The sequence below is a fragment of the Micrasema longulum genome, unplaced genomic scaffold (assembly GCF_059751315.1).
Source record: "Micrasema longulum isolate JH-2025_06_02 unplaced genomic scaffold, ASM5975131v1 h1tg001995l, whole genome shotgun sequence".
In the NCBI taxonomy this organism is placed as follows: domain Eukaryota; kingdom Metazoa; phylum Arthropoda; class Insecta; order Trichoptera; family Brachycentridae; genus Micrasema; species Micrasema longulum.
This window is the reverse complement of record NW_028279165.1, coordinates 292,438-315,184: the sequence shown is the minus strand read 5'-3', so window position 1 is coordinate 315,184 and position 22,747 is coordinate 292,438. Positions and strand designations below refer to the sequence as shown.

Here is a 22,747-nt window from a genome sequence, read left to right as displayed (position 1 = left end):
ACTTTGTCTGTGGCAGCCGCTAAAAAGTTTTACAATCGGACTCTCCAAATCCGCAAAATTGAAAAATACCCGTTATTTTTTTAACACACCTCGTAGTTCTAATACGAAAAAATGGATCACGCTGTTTACTCCAGTATATTATGAAAATAAACGTAGAATTGAATCCAGTAAAATTTCATCTCTAGATACCTTGCAAATAATTTAAACGGAATTCTACCAACTAACGACATTAATAATAAATAGGCTTTTTTTAGTCTGAAATCACTCTGCCGGAGAGGATAATTTTTCTTGGAGTTGAGGTGGAATCGATGACGAAAGAGCTTCAAATGGTAACACTGCAAAAGGGTTTTGTTAAATAAATGTAGGAAGAATTGTAGGGTTAGTTATACGGGGATGCGGTTTTAGTTCCAAGCCAAGTTCCATTACCGTTGTTATGGGAAGAAAATACCTTTTGGGACAGAAACAGTGTGGCATTCAGAAAAGCACTATTCCGAGAGTCCTTCTCTATCTTACACAGATCCTAGGAGAAAGAAAGAGATGACAACAGGTGTGTAGTGGCAATCTCAAGTGGTTGTGAAGAAATAATAGTGTAGATACCATGCAGAGTAAGATAAAAACAAAAAAATATTGTTTTATCAAAGGGTTTTTAACAATATTCTGAGTTTGTCCAAATTTTTGTAGACAAGGACTGGATTCAACTCCCCGGGGAGCTGTTTATATTAACATATTACAACAGAGGTGAAGAACATTTAAGATAAAGTAATATAGAAGTCTAGGCATCTACAGGGCTTATGACCTGTCAATGGCTGGTTTAAGTGGCCACTTTACACACTGTGTAACATTCACCATTCTGCCCATATTTAAACATCTATATTTCTTCAATTCTTTCATCTGTTGATGTTTGTGAAGTAAAAGAGCTGAAACCTTTATTTATGCTGAGTTTGTCCAAATTTTTGTAGACAAGGACTGGATTCAACTCCCCGGGGAGCTGTTTATATTAACATATTACAACAGAGATGAAGAACATTTAAGAGAAGGTAATATAGAAGTCTTAGAATTAGAATATTAGATGAATCTCACCCACATAAATAAAGGTTTCAGCTCTTTAACTTCACAAACATTAACCGATCAAAGATTTGAAGGAATATAGATGTTTAAATATGGGCAGAATGGTGAATGTTACACAGTGTGTAAAGCCATTGACAGGTCATAAGCCCTGTAGATGCCTAGACTTCTATATAACCTTCTCTTAAATGTTCTTCATCTCTGTTGTAAAGGGTTTTTAAGTAATAATCATTCCCATAGGGCGCTGTTTTTGTATTCTGCTGTTGTACATCAGCGATCATTTGTAATATACATGAAGGTAAAATTATCTGTCTTACGCTTCAGAGGCTATGAAATTGAGGGGAAAACCAGCAACTAAATAAATATTTTACGTTGACTTTTCTGGGAATCAAACCAGAGACCTCAGGTATGACAGGCAAAAGTACTAACCACTGAACTACGAAGATGGGTATACCACTGAATTTCCTTTTTCAGAATTTTTACCTAGGGTATCGAGATTCTATTTCACGCACTGGTCTGTATTTTTATTCTGCCTCAAATACAATCTCAATATTTGCGTTCTTTTTAATAACACAAAATTCAATTATGAGGTTTCAAAAAGTCCTAAATAACTGTGCGAGAATTATTGTTGAATCTCCGAATCTCCAATCTCTGATCCGATTAAAATGAGTGTCTTGTTGTGTAATGAGTGATGAGACAAAAATACATTAACTGGTGCATCAATTAAACGTACACTAAAAAAAAAGAGATATTGGTGTTATTGGGTGCAGTAAGGTCAACTCTATGTTCTGCTAAAAACAGCCAGGCCAATTTCATACAAAAAACTGTAACAATCACCTTCTGAAAATAGTTTTGATCACAAAAATGACATTGCTCAATTTGCAGAAAACACCCACAGCACTAGAAAAATCTTACTATAGATGCTGATGGTAAGATTAATGCCTCCAGAAATCTAGTATTTTTTAATAAATTAAAGTTAGAAAATACATAAGTACAATTTTAATATTATAAATTCAATAGTTTAAAAACACCCGTGATAAAAAAAAAATGTTTTGATATAGAATCCACCGCACAGATTTAAAAGTTGAAAGACGTATCATTCTATATTAGATCTGGCTGTTTTCTGCTAAATGCATATTTTAGGTTGTGTGGTCAGCCAGACTTAAATAAATCATCAAAATTCGTTTAACACATAATTAAATTATTCTTAAAGTAATCAATTAATTTTTACATACCTCCTTCATTGGCATGCGCAGTTTCAAAATCTCACTGTACCGCTTCAATACGCTATGTGGGGCATGGATCTAGAAGGGAAATTACATTATTACTACATAATTACATTAATCAGACAAGTTCAAAATCCTTTACTGTACATTTGTGCGAAGCATTATGTGAAAATATACAAAAGAAATTTGTCAAGTACATGTGTTTCCGGTTGAAACTTGATTTTAAATCCCATCAACACATTCAAATGTGTCAAAAACATCACCTTTTACTTCTACAAAAATGTCGCAAATATCTGATATAATTTATCTATTAAAAATCGCTGGTAGTTCAATTGACTCTCCTGGGCCCCGATTACAATAGGAATTTAACATTTATCTACAAAGTAAAATTAAGTTTTCTGTATGAAAAGCAGAATATGCACATATTTGTTTCTTCTAAACATGTTCAATTTCCGACTTTTACCGACGAAGATACTTTAAATGTTCATGCAAATATACTAATTTTCGTACACAAATATCGGTTTTTATTTATAGACAGTCGAAGATAACTCCCCGAATTGCTATCTAAACTCTTTACATACTCCTCTCGTTTTATCTAATTATAGGCAAGATATTTATGGCGAACTTTCAATGATTTTAATGTAATAACAAAATCATTAAACATAGATTTATTTGTGTATAATCATAATGACATGCGGCATTTGCGTTTGAAATAATTTTGCAGTGTTTTTTTAATTTTTTTCTTTTGGATTTAGATCATTGTTTATTTTATATTTGAGAATATATTTTAACTTACTGTGGTGCTAATTGTGAAAACCTGTAATTATTGGCTTATTTGTTATTTGTTTTGTTTTTTATATTTGATAATTGTAGCCGTTGTAATTTCATAAATTTAATAATGTCAGATATATTTATTCATTCAAAATTACACTAGTTTACATATTCATGGATTTATTAAGGCTTTTTAGGCTGTGCCCGTGTTAAGCCATAATAATTAACAATAAAAAATACACGGTAAAATTAATTAAATTATACCAACATGTGATGCAATAGAATAACAATCCAGAAAAACAAAGTATAAATAATAAATTCCAAAGAAGGCAATGAAAAGATAATCAGAAATAAATATTTAAAAATAAATTATACTAATTTAGTTACATACATAATCAAATATACAAAATAATAGTATCAGATTAGATTAGAGAAAGAGACTGCCGGCCTAGTCGTCTAACTTCGGCTTTGTAGAGTGTCGTCTTTATCATTCATTCATGTTACAGATACCGGACTCGTGCGACAGTCACGACGCTCTAAAAAGTCAGTGGTCTCTTTTTAAGCCTGATTTAAGTACAGTCCATTCAAACTTTAAATAAACTTCGCTTATGTGTGCGACAGAGAACATTTTAAAATAAAATATTATAGTGAGGCTACTAGCACAAACGAAATGTCTATGTTTACTTAGTTCACCGACAGGCACTAACATATTAGATAGGCTTATTATACATTTGATCGCACTGTACATATTGCATAAAAATACCTTGACAAAGTTGAGATTGCCGTGAGGTGGTTCCCGCTCGATGTGCAGCCCTTCCTGGCGCAGTCCCCTCTCAAACACGTCCCTCCTGATACCGTCGGCTCGCTGACAAGACTTGGGGTCTGACTCCCACACCAGCACAAAGTCCACGCTGCGTATGGCGTCGCGGAAGAATAGAGAAGGGTTCTGTTGGGCCGTGCGGACAGGAAAAGCGCTGAAAACAAATGGCCGTAAAAATCACAGTTTGTTGTTTTTTAATAGTGACTGCTTCGGTGTTCATTAATTAGATAGATAGAAAATGTAAATTCTCGCCTTCCACATAGTAGCCAGGCTCTTTATAGATCTGGGCTTGGAAGACGAGAACTATTAGTCACAATAGATCTTAACAGGTCGCAGTGACGTCAGGAGCTTGCATAGCACTGACCCCCACCACTAAGAATAATAATAGTGTTTGCTTGAACAAACATACTGTCGCAAAGGGTAAAATTACACCCTGTCTGCAGAATCTATGTGTGTGAAATCCTCAGAGTAATAATACGTCAACCTATAGAGACGCCCTATCACTATGTTTCATAGAATGCAAGCGATGTTGGTTGGCAACGAATTGGCGGCCATTTTGTTTTGTTTGACAACAAACACATAACGGTTCTGTCGTATGCTTTTGTCGCAGTGCTTGGCTTTGTTTGTAAATAACTTGGATATTTACGTTATAATAAATAAAAATCGACTTTGGTGAATTGCAGTATGTTTGGTTGCAGCAGTAGGAGCGTCAAAGGTGTTAAAGGAGTCAGTTTTCACAGGTAACTGATTTCGAATATGATAAAGTGACTGTGTACTTCTGTTGGCTTATCTGGTCGGCCACTATGGTCCTCTGCATGGCTGGAGTCCCCTCCGGCTCGGCCAGCATGGCGGAGCACGGGATGTCGTCTGCGAGCCGAGTGGAAGCCACACTCTCATTGTCTCTGGAACGGAGCAAACTGACATTTCAATATTGGAAGATACTCATTAATATTTGTATCATTTTATGGCCTATACAGGATGTTCTTTAAGCCCCGTCACATCCAAAACCACGATGATCAGTATGGGCAAGAAGACATATTAGCATATTTAGAACAAAGAAAATTTAAAAAAATTAAATAATAAAAAAAACAAATGGTTGCTTACTTCTGCAGAGGTGAAGGGAGGGGAGCGCGGCGCAGTATCATACTCCCCCCTCCCCCCTCCTCATTTCTCCCCAGCAGAATAAGCAACTATTTGCTTTTTTTTATATTTTATTTTATTTGTTCTAAAAATTTATTTTAATGTGCCAATATGTCTTCTTGCTCATACTGATCATCGTGGATTCGGATGTGACAAGGTTTAATAAACACCCTGTATAGCATAGTTTATTAATAGATATCTTTGAGGTGGAAGTTCAGTTTGTTTATTTTTTTATTTGTTAGTAGACTATCAAACTAAGCCAAAAAAATATGAATATTTTTATGTATCGTATTATCAGCGCTGTGATTTTTTAAAGTTTTATAATTTTAGAATTACTCTGCCCGTGAAGTCACAAGTTCTAGTTGGTGAGTTGGCTTCCAGGAAACAGGAAATCTAATACAACACTCTATCATTGGTTGATTGGTTTTGAGAAACTTTGCGATACAGCTAAATGCTCTAATTTTTACCATAAGACGAAAATGACTTAACTTAAAAAAAGCTTAAAATGAGTAAAGATCATTAAGCGACTTCAATGAACATAATCCATCTTTCTGCATTAAAAAAAATGCAACATTCGGGTGGGAATACGACAAAACGGATACATCGGTCTCATAAATACTCAGAGAATTTAGATTTCGTGTCAGTACGGAAGCGTCGCAATTAGGGTTGTGTTTACATTGTTGTGTGAAGGACGCAACGCAGACAAATATATAGTGACCGAAAGCCGGTTGAGTCGATTTTATTCCGATACAAATGGCATGTTTACTTCATTAAAAAAAATATTAAAACGACCAATTTAGCTTTGTGATTGTTTCATTCCAATTTACCGATAATCTTAGTGATTTATTTAAGTTTATGTCATTTCGTGAATAAATAAAAACATGTGTTTGGTGACATGATATGGCCTAGTAAAAATTATGTCATTATCTTATTTATCAAAGTGCTTTGTTTGTTTTTTTTCAATCTAATAATTACTCATTAAATAAATGTCTTGTTTAAACTAATGATAATTTATTTTTGTTACACTTTATTTTCATAGATTCATAGCTGAATGCCTTCGGTATAATTTTTAACTCAAAATTTGGTGCTTACTTCGAAAAATACGAAACAATCGACGAAATAATACAAGGAGTCACAATTTACATTCTTCTTTTGCGGTTTCCCAAAAAGTTGATTTTTTAGTTGAGTCAAATAAATAAATAAATTTTTAGTTATGGCAGTTTGACACACAGTCAAAATTCTATTGAATGTCATACTTAACTTAAAAAACAGTTTTTTTTTGCTAATGGCACCCTTGATGGGGGAGTGTGATATTGAAAGACAATGATGTTGATCAGTTCTTTAACGTTAACCGCCACTTCTGATCAATAAAGGCAATTACCTACAAATTGAAATGCCATCTACTAGGCGCCTGTAACAGGTCTATTTAATATACACCATTGTATTTCATTTTTAAGTACATTTTTCACAATTTTAAAGAACATAAATAATAACCATCAGATGTGTAGAGATAATAGAGCGCCCTATCACTGCCTTTCCATACGGACATCGCTTTCTTTACATGCATAGATCTCAGAGTATTTGTTGGATTTAGTCATGCCACATCTTTCTCGGACTTCCTCGCTTTCTGAATCCATCAACATTCGCATTGTAAATCTTTAGAGCCGTTCATTCAATGCAGTACTCCTTTCTTGATTTTGTTGATAATGCATATCTCAGCCTTACACAATGCACGGATCTTGACATCTTAATTTATTAATTTTAAATAAATCTGAACAAAAAGACTTGTCAAACAAATAAATTAAAAATGTATAATATTTACATAAAATTATGAAATAACTTAACTACAAATTTACATAAATTATTATTTTTTTTAAAAACACTAACCTTAATGTTTGACAGGATTCTGACACCAGAAACATTTTATGTTAAATATTGAATAACACGAACATCCAAGGATGTTTGAATGAATGTGGTGTGGTACTTTAACTTTTTGCCTACAAAAAACAGAGCGTCTTTGCTCTCACATTAATAAAAACTAAATCATCTTTAATATTTCTTTTTCAACAAGTTTTACCAGATTTTATAGTTTTGACACAGAAACTAGACCAAACTAAATAGCTTATTCTACTAAGGTTCAATTTGCTTAGAAAAATACCTAGAAAATATCAAAGAATCAAATAGTTCCGCTGTATCTATGGTTGTGTATATTAAAAATAAATAGATCAATTAAAATAAGAATAAAATTGAAATAAGTAATAGAATAAAAGAAATGACGTAAAGTAAATACATGTGTTATTTTATAAGCGAGAATCAACCATTTTGAAACTTCTATATGTGGATTCTGCAGAGCAGATGATGAAACACCTATGCACATTCAATGTGAATGTGATGCTTTATATCACAAACGAAGCCGCACCCTCGGGAGACCGCTGGTTAAGCCTGAGGATGTTAGAACGATCGCCCTCTACCTAATAGCCTGATATTTTAAGGACCTGGGCTTAGAAGGGGAGATTTAGCAATTTGAGAATACTCGCCCTCCACACAGTAGCCAGGCCCTTTAAAGACCTGGGTTTGGGGGGCGAGAACTAATTTACAGGGACCCGTCACAATAGATCTACGCAGGTCGCAGTGACGGCAGAAGCTTACGTAACTATAGTGAGGAGTTACACAGAAATATTAATTAATGAAATATTTATTATCATTTAAATTTTAAGCAAGCAGCTTAAAGCTGATACACTAGTACACAAGTGAGAGCTCGAGGTCGTCCTCAAGCCACCTCAATATTGAGAGGGCCCTGAGGAAGGAGCAGCTGACCAGATGACACAATACTTAGAGACTGCGTACCAAAGGGACGACCCTAGATGAATTGGGAAGAGGCAAAGAAGAGCTTAAAGCTGATATGCTTTAATCTATTTCAACGAAAGTTAGTTGTTGGGGTATTTTAACTTTTGCGAATCAAATCTAAACCATTTTTGATGTTGAGACAACACACTGAGACCGGCTCTTGAAGCAGCTTATTCCAACCATCAACAACCCTATTGCTCAGAAAATGCTTCCGTAGGTTTAGGTTGAGTATGTGTATTTGATTGATCACAAACTGACAAAACTGCAGTGAGGGGTACAATGAAAGTTTTTAAAGTTTATTTGTTTTATTATTTTCGCGGTTTGATTGTAAAGAAATATTAAATTTTCGCTTAATTAGTTTAAAAAAAAAAAAAAATTGATATTGATATGCGAAACTGAAGAAAGACTCAAGTCTTTATGAACAGTTTCGGGAAAGGGGTGGATGCTTTCATTGTAAACCATTTTTGATGTTGAGACAACACACTGAGACCGGCTCTTGAAGCACCTTATTCCAACCATCAACAACCCTATTGCTCAGGAAATGCTTCCGTAGGTTTAGGTTGAGTCTGGTTTTCTCCAGCCTGAGACTGTGGCCTCGAAGTCGAGCCTCTTGTATAAGTTTGAACATGTGCCCCAAATTTGAGCAGCTATAGTGACTGTTGAGTATTTTATATATCTCTATTGAGTCACTATTTTCTCGCCGTTCCTGCAGTGTTGTGAGTATTAATCTATTTTTCATACGCATGTTTTAATGTGCAGGCAATTAATTACCCACGAAACTAAATGCCATTTATACGGCATTGTGCTGCAGTGTGGTTACTAGAGACCGGATTATATGCGTTTGCATTTTTCCGCTATTTTTACAGGTTTTAGCCGATATTACTGAAAACCTACTGATGGGGCACATTTGCACTATTTTTACAGATTCTTATAGTTAAAGCCAACCTAAACAATGAAACGCACAGCTCGTACGGGCCCCCTAACGCTCTCAGCAGCCACGCGGCCACTTTTGTCTAAACACTTAAACACTGTCATGGTTAAAATCCGTCAATCGAACTCCGAATTGCCAGAGATATTTCCGCATAAACTTAGAGAACAACCCTGTAGCTCAATCACAAATAACTATTGACGTGCTAATAAGCGACGTGATAACAATTTCTCACTGTGGTTTTAAATCGTATTCGCGATCACAATGCAACATCCGTGAACACCTAATATAAAATGTCAAAATATTTACGTTTTGCGACCTATAATCCTGCTATTTGAATTACACCGGTGTAAATATGGAAAATATTCCAGAACCGCTATTTTTATTTATTTATTATTTATCATGCTATTAATTGCATTTAGCCGGCGGTTGGCAGGCCAAATGTCAAGAAAAGCAGTCGCCATAGTAATTGTAATTTTTTAATTAGATATTGTCTTTTTTGTATTAGATACTCCTTACTGTTTTGCAAATGCAATATATTATGTTTTATTTTATGGTAAATGCCGATTTTTTGCCAGTGAACTGTATTTATTTACGAGGAAAACAAAAAACAAACCGACACGAGCGACACAAGCATGTCCATTATTGTTCATTGTGATGGCTCAAATACTTAGCATGTTTTTAAGCACGTCGATAGTTATTTGTGATTGAACTACTGGCTTCGAAACTTCGAGTCAAATGAATAGTTTTATGAATGGCTCGAGTGAAATTTTGCCAGAGACAATATGCGCTAATACAGCAAGCACTGCCCAGTAACCTCGGTGGGCATGGAACGTTAATTCTCAATTTATAAAAGTATTTTTACTGAAAGAAGGCACAACCTTACGACTGAAAATTTAGAGAAATATATTATTGTTAACATCTATAAAAACAAAGATGGTTGATTCAAGTTTTCATCCATTTGCTTTTCCTAATAAAAAATACTAAAACCGTTATTTTAGTTTTATTTTACAATGCATATTTTCACACTTTATTCGCATGTTTTGAGCATTTTTCATGCATATTTGCTTGCATATTTCAGCCTTTTTATGTTGCCTATAATCCGGATCCTAGTGATCACTATCTACTACATATCATAATAGACTAGTATTCAACTTGGATTGCTGTATACATTCGGACTAAATTAAGATTTGAAAAGATAAAAACGATTTTTAAAAAAATGTGTACAAACGTCAGCTTCACAGAGAGAAATATTGATACTGAAAAAACACATTCTTTTTGTTGGAAATTCAATTTGCCCAACCCACACATAGTATTCCACAATAAAAAATTAACAAACAAATTCCATTGTGTATTTTATTTGGATTGTCATTAGGGGATATAATTCACTGGGATTATAATTTCAGATATGACGTTTCGTGATGACAGGGTGAATGAATTTTAATTAATTAATGTCAGGGTGAGTTACGAATTAAGGGGGAGTGGAAATGTTAATAATTGTGGGGTAGGAGTGGTTTTTTTTAATGTGTTTTTATGTTTGGAAGTAATTACAAATATTGTTTATCATACATCAGTGCTGAAAGCATTTTTATTTGATAAAATGATATTTATTTAACGTATGAAAATGTCTAAATGTTAGGTGACAAGAACTGATAATAGCGTTATAACGCAGGTGGAGAGCATTTTTGAGAAGGGACAATGGGAGTCTAGGCATTCACAGGGTTTATGACTTGTCATTGGCTAGTTTAAGTGGCTACTTTATGCGCTGTGCAACATTCACTATTTGTTCTATGTTTGAACGTCCATATTTCTTCAATTCTTCCAATTGCTGATTTTGTGAAGATAAAGAGCTGAAAACTAGATATGGGTAAAAATTATTTTGCCGATTAAGCAACGATACTTTCAATTTTTATAATAGGGAAATAGCACTTTTTTAATATATACACATAAATAAAAATAAATATATTTTTATTTATTATTTTTGATTCCCGCGAAAACTCTTCATTGCATTGGCCACGCCTCTAATACATCACAATTCGGTTAAATTTAAATCTTTGTTTGTGACCGTTTGAATTTAAATAGAACGTAGCCACGAATCTTGACGTCACAATTGTCAGGGCCAAGCATGTCGCATGTTCGTTGAAAGGTTTTTTTTACAATTTCATAAAAAAAATTATCAATGAAAACATTTTTCAACAATATCCATATTGATTTTGAAAATACAATTAATTTTTCTAAATCCATTTCACATATTTTTACCGGTATTCGTAGTATTTGATATTTCCCTATTCTTATATCAGTAGCAATATTTTGAGTATGTATATTTTTTTGTAAAACATTTTGTTGTTATAAAAATTAATGCATTAATGAAATAACCTGTGAATTGTTATTCTAGGTAATAAATATTTTTATAAGTAAGTATAAGTTTTTATATCGGTTATAAATAGTTAAGCCGGGTATAGTTATTTCTTAATGTAAACCTGGTATACAATGGAAGCATCCACCCCTTTCCCGAAACTGTTCATAAAGACTCGAGTCTTTCTTCAGTTTCGCATATCAATATAATTTTTTTTTAAAAACTAATTAAGCGAAAATTTAATATTTCTTTACAATCAAACCGCGAAAATAACAAAACAAATAAACTTTAAAAACTTTCATTGTACCCCTCACTGCAGTATTGTCAGTTTGTGATCAATCAAATACACGTGGTCAGCACAATCACCTTTTTCTAATTTCCCAGTATGACAGTGGAGGAATACAGTGTTAGTTCCAAATTGAGACCGCAAACCTGGTGTAAGGAAATCTAATAAGTAAGGCCCTTAAGCTAGGGTTTCCTAGGACAGCGGTGCCCGTATCTTAACGGCCGTAGTGAACGGTGACGCGGTGGATAGCCGTTGTAACGGTGACTAGAGAGTGGTTTCCTAGGAAAACGGTTTAAATAACATTTATTAACACCGATTTCCTAGGAAACCACTCTCTAGTCACCGTTCCGACGGCTGTCCACCGCATCACCGTTCACTACGGCCGTTAAGATACGGGCACCGCTGTCCTAGGAAACCCTAGCTTTAGAGTTATAAAATCACTACACAAGTTTTCAAGAGCTGTGGCAATGTGGCTCTTGGACAAGGCGCAATGCCCTTAAAACATTTTTTTTTATTTATGTATAAATGTTTAATGCTGATATGTATATATGATTATGTACTTATGATTATGTACTTTTAAGAGGTATAGTGAGCGGCGATAGTAAGGTGGTCCGCTGTCATTCGGGTGAATATAAAAATATTTAAGCGAGTGACAGTGGATCGCCTTGCTGTCGCTTCTTGCTGAGCTGCCTGCGGGTGCGCAACCCAACCGTTGCCACGCCCTAATGTACAACTTGCATCTATCATGGTACGGGTTTACCTACATAGATAGATGCAACAAAAAAAAAATAATTTTGGAATTATACAGACAACATTGTAATCTTAGGGATTATATACAAATATTTTTTAGTGTAAATACGCATTGTGTTGATATTATTTTTATTATTAAAATCAATGTTTGACAGGGTTACGAATGATGAAATCAGGCGAGAGCGTAAATCTGAGTCAATATAAGATTAAGAAAGGATCTCTGAGATGGTTTGGTCACGTCAAACGAATGGACGACGAAAGAATGGTAAAACAAGTATATATTAACATGTTACAACAGAGATGAAGAACATTTAAGAGAAGGTAATATAGAAGTCTAGGCATCTACAGGGCTTATGACCTGTCAATGGCTGGTTTAAGTGGCCACTTTACACACTGTGTAACATTCACCATTTTGCCCATATTTCAAACTTGTAAACAGCTCCCCAGGGAGTTGAATCCAGTCCTTGTCTACGAAAATTTGGACAAACTCAAAATATTGTTGACAAGTATATATGGCGAATATGAACGGTAACGTGAGACGAGGACGACCAAGGAAGACGTTGCAAAATCTTAAGTCGTGTCATGTCAAAAGCAGACAGAACCGAAGGGCATGTATGACAAGATGTATGAATATGGAAGAAGCTAGGAATATATGCAAGAATAGACGTGTGTGGCGGTCCATTCTCTCTGCCTATCCCTACGGAAAAATGGCATGATGGTAATAGTAGTAGTAGTATTTAAAAGTGATTTTTTTCTTGATGCACAATAAATATTATTATTATTAAACAAAGATTATTTGATGCCTGTCAAGAATTAATTAACTTGTGCCAGAAACCCGAGAGATGTGGTAAAAAAAGTATGAAAAATAAAGATGATTCTACCTTTTATTTCTGGCGTATAGAACAGTCGAACTGTGATTAGCTGGCATATTGTGTACAACACAAATAAGGCCCGTCAATGAGTTGTATAAATCAATTAACACTATCACCAGTCGTAACTACACATTATCACTATGGGGAGAGCAAACTATTTCTATCGACAGAGTAAATTATATATTGGTATTGAATAAAGAATTGCCCACATAATTGATAGAGCAGTTATCAACACGTAGAGGAATTTTTATACAGATGAGGGCTTCTGGTTACACTGCAAAAAGATTTTCATTTACTGACACCGGTATAGTGTCATAAGAAATGGATTTATATTTTTGTACAGGTTTCTACAGAGCGTTTGAATGTTTAATGATCCTTTGTCTAGCAAATCATGACAAGGAATTCGTGGGTAGTGCAAAGAAATAACCAGATGCAGAGGCACAGCTTGGGGGACGTCGTCCAGGGCAGAAGGATCTAGAGCCTGAGAACGAGGAGAGCAGATCCCAACAGCCTATACAGACAGTGAGTTGGGATGGAGCCAAGGAGAAGAAGAAGTTTAATTTTATTCAATATTATTACTACCATTATTATTTTATTTATTTATTTATTCATATTTTACTCTTACAAACTATAATCAATAATAAAAATAATGTGACCTCACTGAGGTTACCCGTGCTGAGGGCACTTAACAATAAACTTTTTTGAAATGTTTTTACATTAGAGAATAAACAAAGAAGACTAACTTAATAAACAGAGATAATTAACAAAATATTCACAGTTTTAAAAACAAGGTATATATTTTTTTTTTTACAAAATACATTTTTGAAATACAAAATAGGTAAATATACAGAACATCTTATATATATAACGTTTCTACCTCTCTAATAAAGTAGATATGTACATCTATATTATTTATATTACAAAACACACAATGAAAATAACAAAAACCTAACATAGGCTATACACTTGTGGAGCGGTTGATTCAATATTGGTTTGGGCGAATGAGACAATCCATTTTACTTCTATCTAGCTCCACTATCCATTTTTTTATAGCCCTTTAAACATTTTCTCGTTACTAATCGTTTTAACAGATAATGGAAGTAGGTTATAGATTTTAATTTAATAATACTAAAAATCCCTTTGTCCGAATGTGGTATTAGTTTGTATTTGTTTAAGTTGTCTTTGTGTTGAGGATCTAGTGATTATGAGTTATAGGCAGGCAGCCGTTGCTGATGCGCCTATATCTCGTGTGCTGCTTTTTGTCTGCGTTCTTCTTTCTTCAAAAAATCATCCAAACGGTTTTCGAACTGGCTGACCGAAATGGAATGGACAACTAGTCCTTAAAATATAGCTTGATTAGAATGACAGTTGTCAGCAATAGTGACGACATAACTTTGTAGTAATCATTCGTATCTGGTATGTTAATTTATTGTTTTAATACAATGCTTGACATATAAATCAACATAAATATATAAAATCAGCTTTAAGACAAAAAAAAACTCAAATAAACCTAATTATTAAAATCGTTAGAGATGGAACAAATTGATCAATGTAAATTGATCGAATAAAAAAAATCATTTGATGTCATTCATGAAAAAAGTATAAATGTCTTATTTTTTGGTGAATTATTGTCTTAAACACACTATAATAGGCTTGTTTTTGCATTTGTATATCAATTTTCGGAAACAGAGTTTCATGATTGCATGAAAAAACTGATAAAATTGATTTGATCGGTACATGATCAGTAATCAGTAATTTCCCATCACTATTGACATTAGTTTGGCAGCTGTCATTTTAATCAAGCTAAATTTGAAGGACTATAGACTTGGCAATTTATTCCAGTCTGAAACTACCCTGCTGGAAAGGAAGTTTTCCTTGGGATTGAGGTGGAATTGGGGACGATAGAGCTTCCAGTTATGACCCTGTAAATTTGTGTTGGGATTTAATTGATGCATATCATGCAGGGGGCAGTCGTAGTAATTATTGAGTATCTTATAAGTTTCTATCAAGTCCCCTCTTTTCCGTCGTTTTTCCAATGATGTAAGTCCTAGTGCTTTTAATCTACCGTGGTGAGGCATCCTTTTGAGTAATTTGGGGATTTTTGTAGCACATCTTTGGACTTTTTCCAATAGCTCAATGTCTTTAGTAAAGCAGAGACTCCATACTTGATACCCATACTCCAATAAAGGTCTTACATAGGTCTTGTATATTTTAAGAAATACTTCTGGAGTAGTATTTTGGAATGCCTTTTGTTAATCAAATAAATTATTGACTTGGCTTTCTTAGCAATAGATGTGATGTGAGTTTTCCATTTTAAATCCATTGATATGATTAATTGATACTCTGCGCACAAGCTAGAGTATAATTATTACTAACAATATAAAATAAATCATATGAGGACCACTTAAGGGAGCTTGGGTTAAGTTCATTGGAAGAGCGGAGGCAGCGTGGTGACTCGATTGAAACATTCAAAATATTAACTGAGCAATACAATGTACCCGAGTTGAAATCAATGTTCACTATGAATGAAAAACGCCATCTCAGAGGTCATTCGTTGAAACTCAACACTACCTCCTTCTCATCCAACCCCAGGAAGAACTTCCTGGCAAACTGAGTTGTGGACAAATGGAATGGCGTTCCCGAGAAAGTCATTGGTGCTACTTCAGTTAACGTGTTCAAAAACCGACTAGATGCACACATCAATTTATAATGTTTAATAACCATGTACACTTGATATACACGCATCAGCTTAATAGCTGCTAGTTTATTATTAATAAATATTATTAATAATACTAATGTAGATATTTTTAACTGCACGTTGCATTGGTACAGAAAACTTCTTCATAGAGTTGATTGTTTGGGATAGTTGCTGAATACATCTTGAGTGGTTTATGCTATGTATGTATATGTATCGCATGTAATGTATGTGTTTGTGTATGTTTTACATGTAGATGTGCTTATGCATGAGTCTATGTGTATGCCTTCATTTATGTGTGCATGGATGGCTCAGAGAGTGCATTCGGTATTTTCATTTGTTACCTCCGTGGAAAACGCATATGTTAATTGTTAAATTATCATTTTCAAGCTTAATTTTTGTATTTCTTTATTTTTTGTCACCTTTGATGTTTACATCTTTTACATAATTAATGAAAACTTTATTGGTCATTTCATGTTTGAAAACTTTTGTATGACTGTATGTTTTTTCAATAAAATAAATAAATTATAATAATAGAAATATGTAAATAGTTTTATTCCACTTTTATTTATAAATTTTGTTTTCTTTTTTGATTTTTAAAAGAGAGGAATAAAACTAGATACCTATTTTTATTATTATAATTAAAATGCAGTTCCACCAAGAAATGTCAGTAGAAAAACTCAATATGTTTAAATAAAAACAAAAATATTGAAATTGTCACTCTGTTTCATTGTCACTCTGTAGATAAAGTACCAGCATAATTATTTGTAAAACGCGTACCACATACGCATATTATAATGAGACGATTGGAGTTTATTAATGCTTCAGATTAAAATAACAAAACAATGTTATTTTGTATTTAATTTCATTGATTCAACAGACTTTCGTAACAAATGGATTTATTGCCATTAATACTTCGCTCGATGATCAGTCTTATGCTTCATGTACCAGTCCGGGGACTATGAAATATTCTAGTTTGAAGACACCCTTTTAAGTCAATATTTCATATCAAACGTGTCGGGAATCGAACCCGGACCTCTTGAATGGTAGGTAAACGCGCTGACTATTACACCACGAGGCCGACATTAAAAAAAAAACTTGTATATTTCCATATTTTAAAATTTAAATTATTTATTTAAAACTTCAAGAACAAAGAATAAAAACTGGCGGACTTATTGCTAAAAGCAATATCTTCCAGCGAACCAAAAAACAGACCGGTCAAAAGAAGAGTTGGTCGAAATTATGTACTAAAAAACCATAAATATATTAACATATTACAACAGATTTGAACATCTATATTCCTTCAATTCTTTCAACTGTTGATGTTTGTGAAGTTTAAGAGCTGAAACCTTTATTTATGCGGGTGAGATTCATCTATTTGAATTATTTCACCTACATACTAGGCAACGCCTGAAAATGTTATTTTTTCCATTTCTATTCTTCTTCATGGACCAGGTGGATTTTGTAAAGGACAGTGTAAAGTGGCCACTTAAACCAGCCATTGACAGGTCATAAGCCCTGTAGATGCCTAGACTTCTATTTTACCTTCTCTTAAATGTTCTTCATCTCTGTTGTAATATGTTAATATAAACAGCTCCCCAGGGAGTTGAATCCAGTCTTTGTCTACAAAAATTTGGACAAACTCAAAATATTGTCCATAAATATACATCAAAAGATACATACATAAAGTAAAAATAACCTAACAATGTTTTGATTATGTCCAAATGCTTGCAAACTGGCTGAATTTTCTCCCGAGGGAGTTGTTCATATTTAAATTTGTTGCAACAGAGAGGGAAAACATTTTTGAGAAGGGAATATGGGAGTCTAGGCATTTACAGGGCTTATGACCTGTCATTGGCTGGTTTAAGTGGCCACTTTTTACACACTGTGTAACATTCACCATTCTGCCTATGTTTGGGATGTTGCCTAGTAGGTGAATTGGTTCAGCCGGATGAATCTCACCCACATGATAAAGGTTTCAGCTCTTTTGCTTCACAAAAGTCAACAGATGGAAGAGTTGAGGAAATGTGGATGTTCAAAAGTGGCCACTTAAACCAGCCATGACAGCCCTGTAAATGCCTAGACTCCCATATTCCCTTCTCGAAAATGTTTTCCCTTTCTTTTGACTCTCAAACATCAAGTGAGAATTACTTTCGCATTCAAATATTTTAATAGCCGTTTACCCCAATATCTCGTCCAACTATCACCGGTAACGACATAATCGGTGCGGAAAACTTGGCAATGTTCCAATATAACTAAAATTTAACATTAAAACTTTTAGCTGAGTAAATAACTGTCTGCCACATGCTAATATTCGGATAACTCGACTTCATCTAATAAACAAACAGTGAACAGTTTCTATATGTGAGATGTTATAAACATCACCTGATACATGTCATTCACTCTGTCACTCTACTGTTTACTAGAAATTGTATTTAGATTAAAAACTGTATTTTAAAAAAATATTTTCATTATTTAATATGGGGTTATATATTATATGGGGTTCAAACTGTCAGTAGGGTCGCAGTGAGTCACATCTTGCTGGAGGGTGAGATTCTATAAAATGCTGCGAACGCCCAGTTGCATTTCACCGGCAACACTACTGACTAGTCCACGTCGCGAACCCCAGGCAACAGGTTCACACTCATAACAGTGTAATCACAGCAGATAACGAGAGGATGAAAGGCGAGTTTCTGGCGCCTCCAAACCAGAACCAACCAGCTAAGAGAAGGTAACCCCGACAGAAAAATCCACGAGAGAAGGCAACGGGAAACCACTCTTGTCATCTTTTCCCGGGAATCACTATGACGAGTACATCCAATAAGCAGTTGTCTTGGCTGCGGAACACAAGAGTAGCGCAGGACTGAGATGCTTTCGCTGTAGTGATCGCCAACGTCGGGGGGACCTGACAAGGCACCGCAAGATGAAGAAGATTTTCATGCTAATTTCAGTAAGCTTCTAAGAAATTTTCTAACCGACAAACGAACCATCACACCGTTCCCCGTAGGATTTGCCATAGGATAGAACACCATATCACTATGTCTTTGGTTTCTAGGAAACCAACTCACAAATCAGGACAACTCACCGACGACAACTAGTGACGTCACGGGCGGAGTAATTTCAAAATTTAAAAAAAATCATATTGATGATGATACGAAATAATGAAAATGAAAAAATAGAATTATAATTAGAATGGGGTTGTGGTCCCGTGGCTAGAGTTGCGGACTCACGGATCAGAGGTCCGAGTTTCGAACCCCACTCTCCCCAACTTAATTTTCATTTTCTAATAGTGAGTTATTTACAACTCGTTAAAAATGGCTACCAAAATTTAAATATTTGGGTAGATTCTAAGAACGCTAATATTTATTTTTTCTAAAAAAAACTATTAAAATAATTGAATCTCACCTTTCCGTGTTCATGTCTACTGAGATGGTGTCTCCATACATACTAAGGACGGACATGGCCTTCAGGTCAGCGGCGGAGCGGCTTTTGGAGTCATTTTCAGTCTAGAACAAACAAATGCAGACTTTCATGTTTGCATTTTAATAATCTTCTCTCTGAAATATTTCCCATTACTTTTCAGCCTTTTTCTGTTGGTCATAAATACCCGTGTCAGAAAATGGGGAAAAATAAATATGGTAGAGGCAGGTTCGAACCTCGGAAATCAAGATCCGGAGTTATGGTCTGAATTTAAAACAGAGTTCACATGAGAACAATAATGTCCTGTCTTTCCTCTGTGAAAAAATATGTATCTTTTGTGTAACTAAATTGATTAATAAAAAAAAAATACAAAATTTTATAAATAAATAATGTAAACATAATATTAGTCAATGTCATTGAATTTATTTTTACCTGGGTGTAATCACTCTTCATGGCCTTGTAAGTCACCGTTCCTCCAGCCTCGCTGATGAGCAGGGCGCTCTCCAGGGCCCCCCTGGGGCGCACCCTCAGGGGGCTCCCCATCAGAGTGCTAGGGGTGGGGGGCAGGAAGGCCCTTCCCTCGGCCTCCACGGGGCTGCTGTCCTCTAAGGACGGGTCCCCGTCCGACATGGCTCGGCTTAAGATGTCATCACACCTAAAACAATCAAATTAATTAACAACATTCAAATTTGTTGCAACAGAGAGGGAAAACATTTTTGAGAAAGAAATATGGGAATCTGAGCATTTACAGGGCTTATGTCTTGTCATTGGCTGGTTTAACTGGCCACTATACACAATGTGTAACATTCACCACTCTGCCTTTGTTTGAACATCCACATTTCCTCAAGTACGTCCAAATGATTGTTAGGTGGAATGCTGAATGTTACACGGTGTGTGAAGTGGCCATTTAAACTAGCCAATGACAGGTCATAAGCCCTGTAATCACCTAGACTACCATATTCCCTTCTCAGAAATGTTTTCCCTCTCTGTTGCGACAAATTCACATACAAATTAATTCAATTTCTTGATGTAAGTTTACTGTAATTTATAAAGAAAAATTTTCTGCTATCCAAGTGGTCAATAGATTAATAACTGGTTTCATCGCTCTCTCTCTACATTGTCAGACTAGTATAATTTTAAAGAAGTAAACTAACGACATAAGATGAAAAAATAATGTTTTATATGTTCATTGAGATATAATATATAGAGATGACACTCCATGCAAATCTGAGCTAAAAAGTCGTCCCCAAAGGACAGGGATTGACCAGCGGAGATGGCAAGTTCTATTCAGTATGTCGCTCCCTTCCGCATACGCGTCACCTTTGTTTATCGTTTTAGGAGTACAGGAGATATTTCACGACTAATGACTAACGCATAACATATTAATAAAACGTTTTTTAACATTAAAATAGCTATTTTAAACAAGTATTGATTAACATCTAAATATTATTTACCAGTGAAGGTTTAGACCATCGCTTTTCCAGATAGATTTGTGCAGTATCTTAGCGTACATATTAGCATTTTAGTAATTGTGAGGAGACAAAGTGAGTGAGAGAAAACAACCATTGGCGTCGTCGCTACAATAGAGAGCTAAACGATATGTACCGAGCGCTCGATGTAATAAATTCCATCAAGGTGGGACGCTTGAGGTGGGCTGGCAATTAAATTAAAATGGACGACGAAAACCCCATAAAACACCCAACTCTCTCTGTGCCACAAGGACGACGAAGACCAGGAAGGCCCAAAATACGATGGATGGACTGCATCAGCGCAGATATGACAATGTTGGAAGTGAGGAATTGGAGAGAAAGGGCAGCAGACAGGCAAGAGTGGAGGAGACTCCTGGATTCAGCCAAGGCCCACCCAGGACTGTCGAGCTTATGATGATGAATCTATTAGTCAAAAATTAATCACGAGTACTTCTTTACCATTGCGTTATTCAACAAGAACCGCTTTGTGCGCTATCATTTCCAGAAGAAATGTTTTATTGATCAATATTGTCATCACAATTTTAGCTAAAGCTTTTTATCATTCCCAATATAAAAAATGGAGAGTGACACGTACTTTATTATTAAGGTACTTTGCTATTACAGAAGAAACAGTTCAAAATAATAAGGAATTTGGCTCTCAATCTTTGAAGCACTTACTCTGTGGAACATTATTGCTTATATGTGTAACTTATATGTGTGTAACTTATATGTCCATGCGCTCTGTAGCTGCAAGACGTACTGGGATATTTATTAATTGTACAGCGCCCTTGAGGTGATTTTCACAAAAATGGCGCTTTATAAATTATCCAACTATATATGTGTACTTAACTGTATATTTTTTGTAAATGCCCCTTGGGCGTATTGTAAAATTAAATAAATAAATAAATATTAGTTTGTAATGAACTCTGAAGAAGGCATAGTTTTGCCGAAACTATTTGGTTATCAAATTATAAAAAAATATAAGTGGTAAATAAAAACAAAGTGATTTTATCTTAATTGTTTAACTGCTGATCTTTGGCTCTTTTGACTAATGAGTTTGCCAGCCACTGATCTAAGGGAAGGTTCCTGTTATTTATGCGAAATTGATCATCTACTTTAGAAACAACCTATAGCAATTTATTAAAGAACTTTGAACTTGACATTAAAATTCATGTCAATTAATTTATTTAAAGCAGGTATAAGTAGTTTAAATCGCGAATTAAACTTCTTACCTTTGAACGTATGGAAACAGATGGAAGAACTGTAATAGATGTTTTAAATTTAGCCACAATTTCGAAGTAACAAGGTAGAAAATGATGCACTTTCGTGATTATGAACGCCACTTTCTGGGAATCGAATCACAAAAATAAACAAAATTATGTTTCAGAGAACACTCAAGAAGATGACACTGCTTAAAAACGAAATTTCACACAATTTTAGAAGAACAGTTTTGCTAATGTTACGAAAGTAATTAAGCTAATTAGTTTATGTCCACTGTTGATTATTTAATCGCCTATTTACGCGAAATGAAAACAAAAAGGGTTATGTGAACTATTATAATATTGACAGGTCGAATAACTTGTGTTGATTTTATAATTTTGCGAAATAAATCTAATACACCACACTTCAGCTGCGCGAGAAAACAAATTGGAAAATTAAAAAATAACGTTGGTACCTTTCTTCCAGGAGAAAATAGTTCTATTTCCTAAAATAAATCGAAAGTGGTAATAGTAATAGATGTCAATCTAGTACCGCCAGGCGCCAGTACTAGTACTTGCTCGTACCGTACTGTACTTCATAAAGGCGGGAAAGAGCACTTCGGCAAAAAGATTGCGCAAAATGAATATCTGCTCATAGTGCGTATACGCCTTTTTACTAATACCCCAAATTAAGTTGACACCTTAGTTCGTAATTGATTGGTTAAGTTAAGGATTAAGGCCGAAAGTGAAAGAAATTGTAGCTAGTAAAATAAATAACAAAAAAAGATCTATGAACATGAAAACGTTTATTTTTAAATGCCAATACCATGTTTGATCCTTTTTAAAACAATAAAGGTTTGCAAAAAAGGGGGTAATTTTCAGACGTCCGTCCCAATGTTTGTT

The 22,747-nt window shown here is 34.7% G+C and overlaps 1 protein-coding gene across 1 annotated transcript; it reads right to left on the bottom strand.

Moving 5' to 3' along the window:
- Nucleotides 1-2,300: 2,300 nt before the first annotated feature.
- On the bottom strand, nucleotides 2,301-22,411 carry LOC148273317 (uncharacterized; the record flags this gene model as incomplete). The annotated part of the gene is made up of 6 exons (XM_088238913.1): nucleotides 21,878-22,411; nucleotides 19,609-19,831; nucleotides 19,162-19,262; nucleotides 4,659-4,784; nucleotides 3,826-4,036; nucleotides 2,301-2,369 (listed from the first exon to the last, which is right to left on the bottom strand). Coding segments are annotated over exons 2-6 (705 nt in total), but the record flags the coding sequence as incomplete, so codon positions are not given.
- Nucleotides 22,412-22,747: the final 336 nt, after the last annotated feature.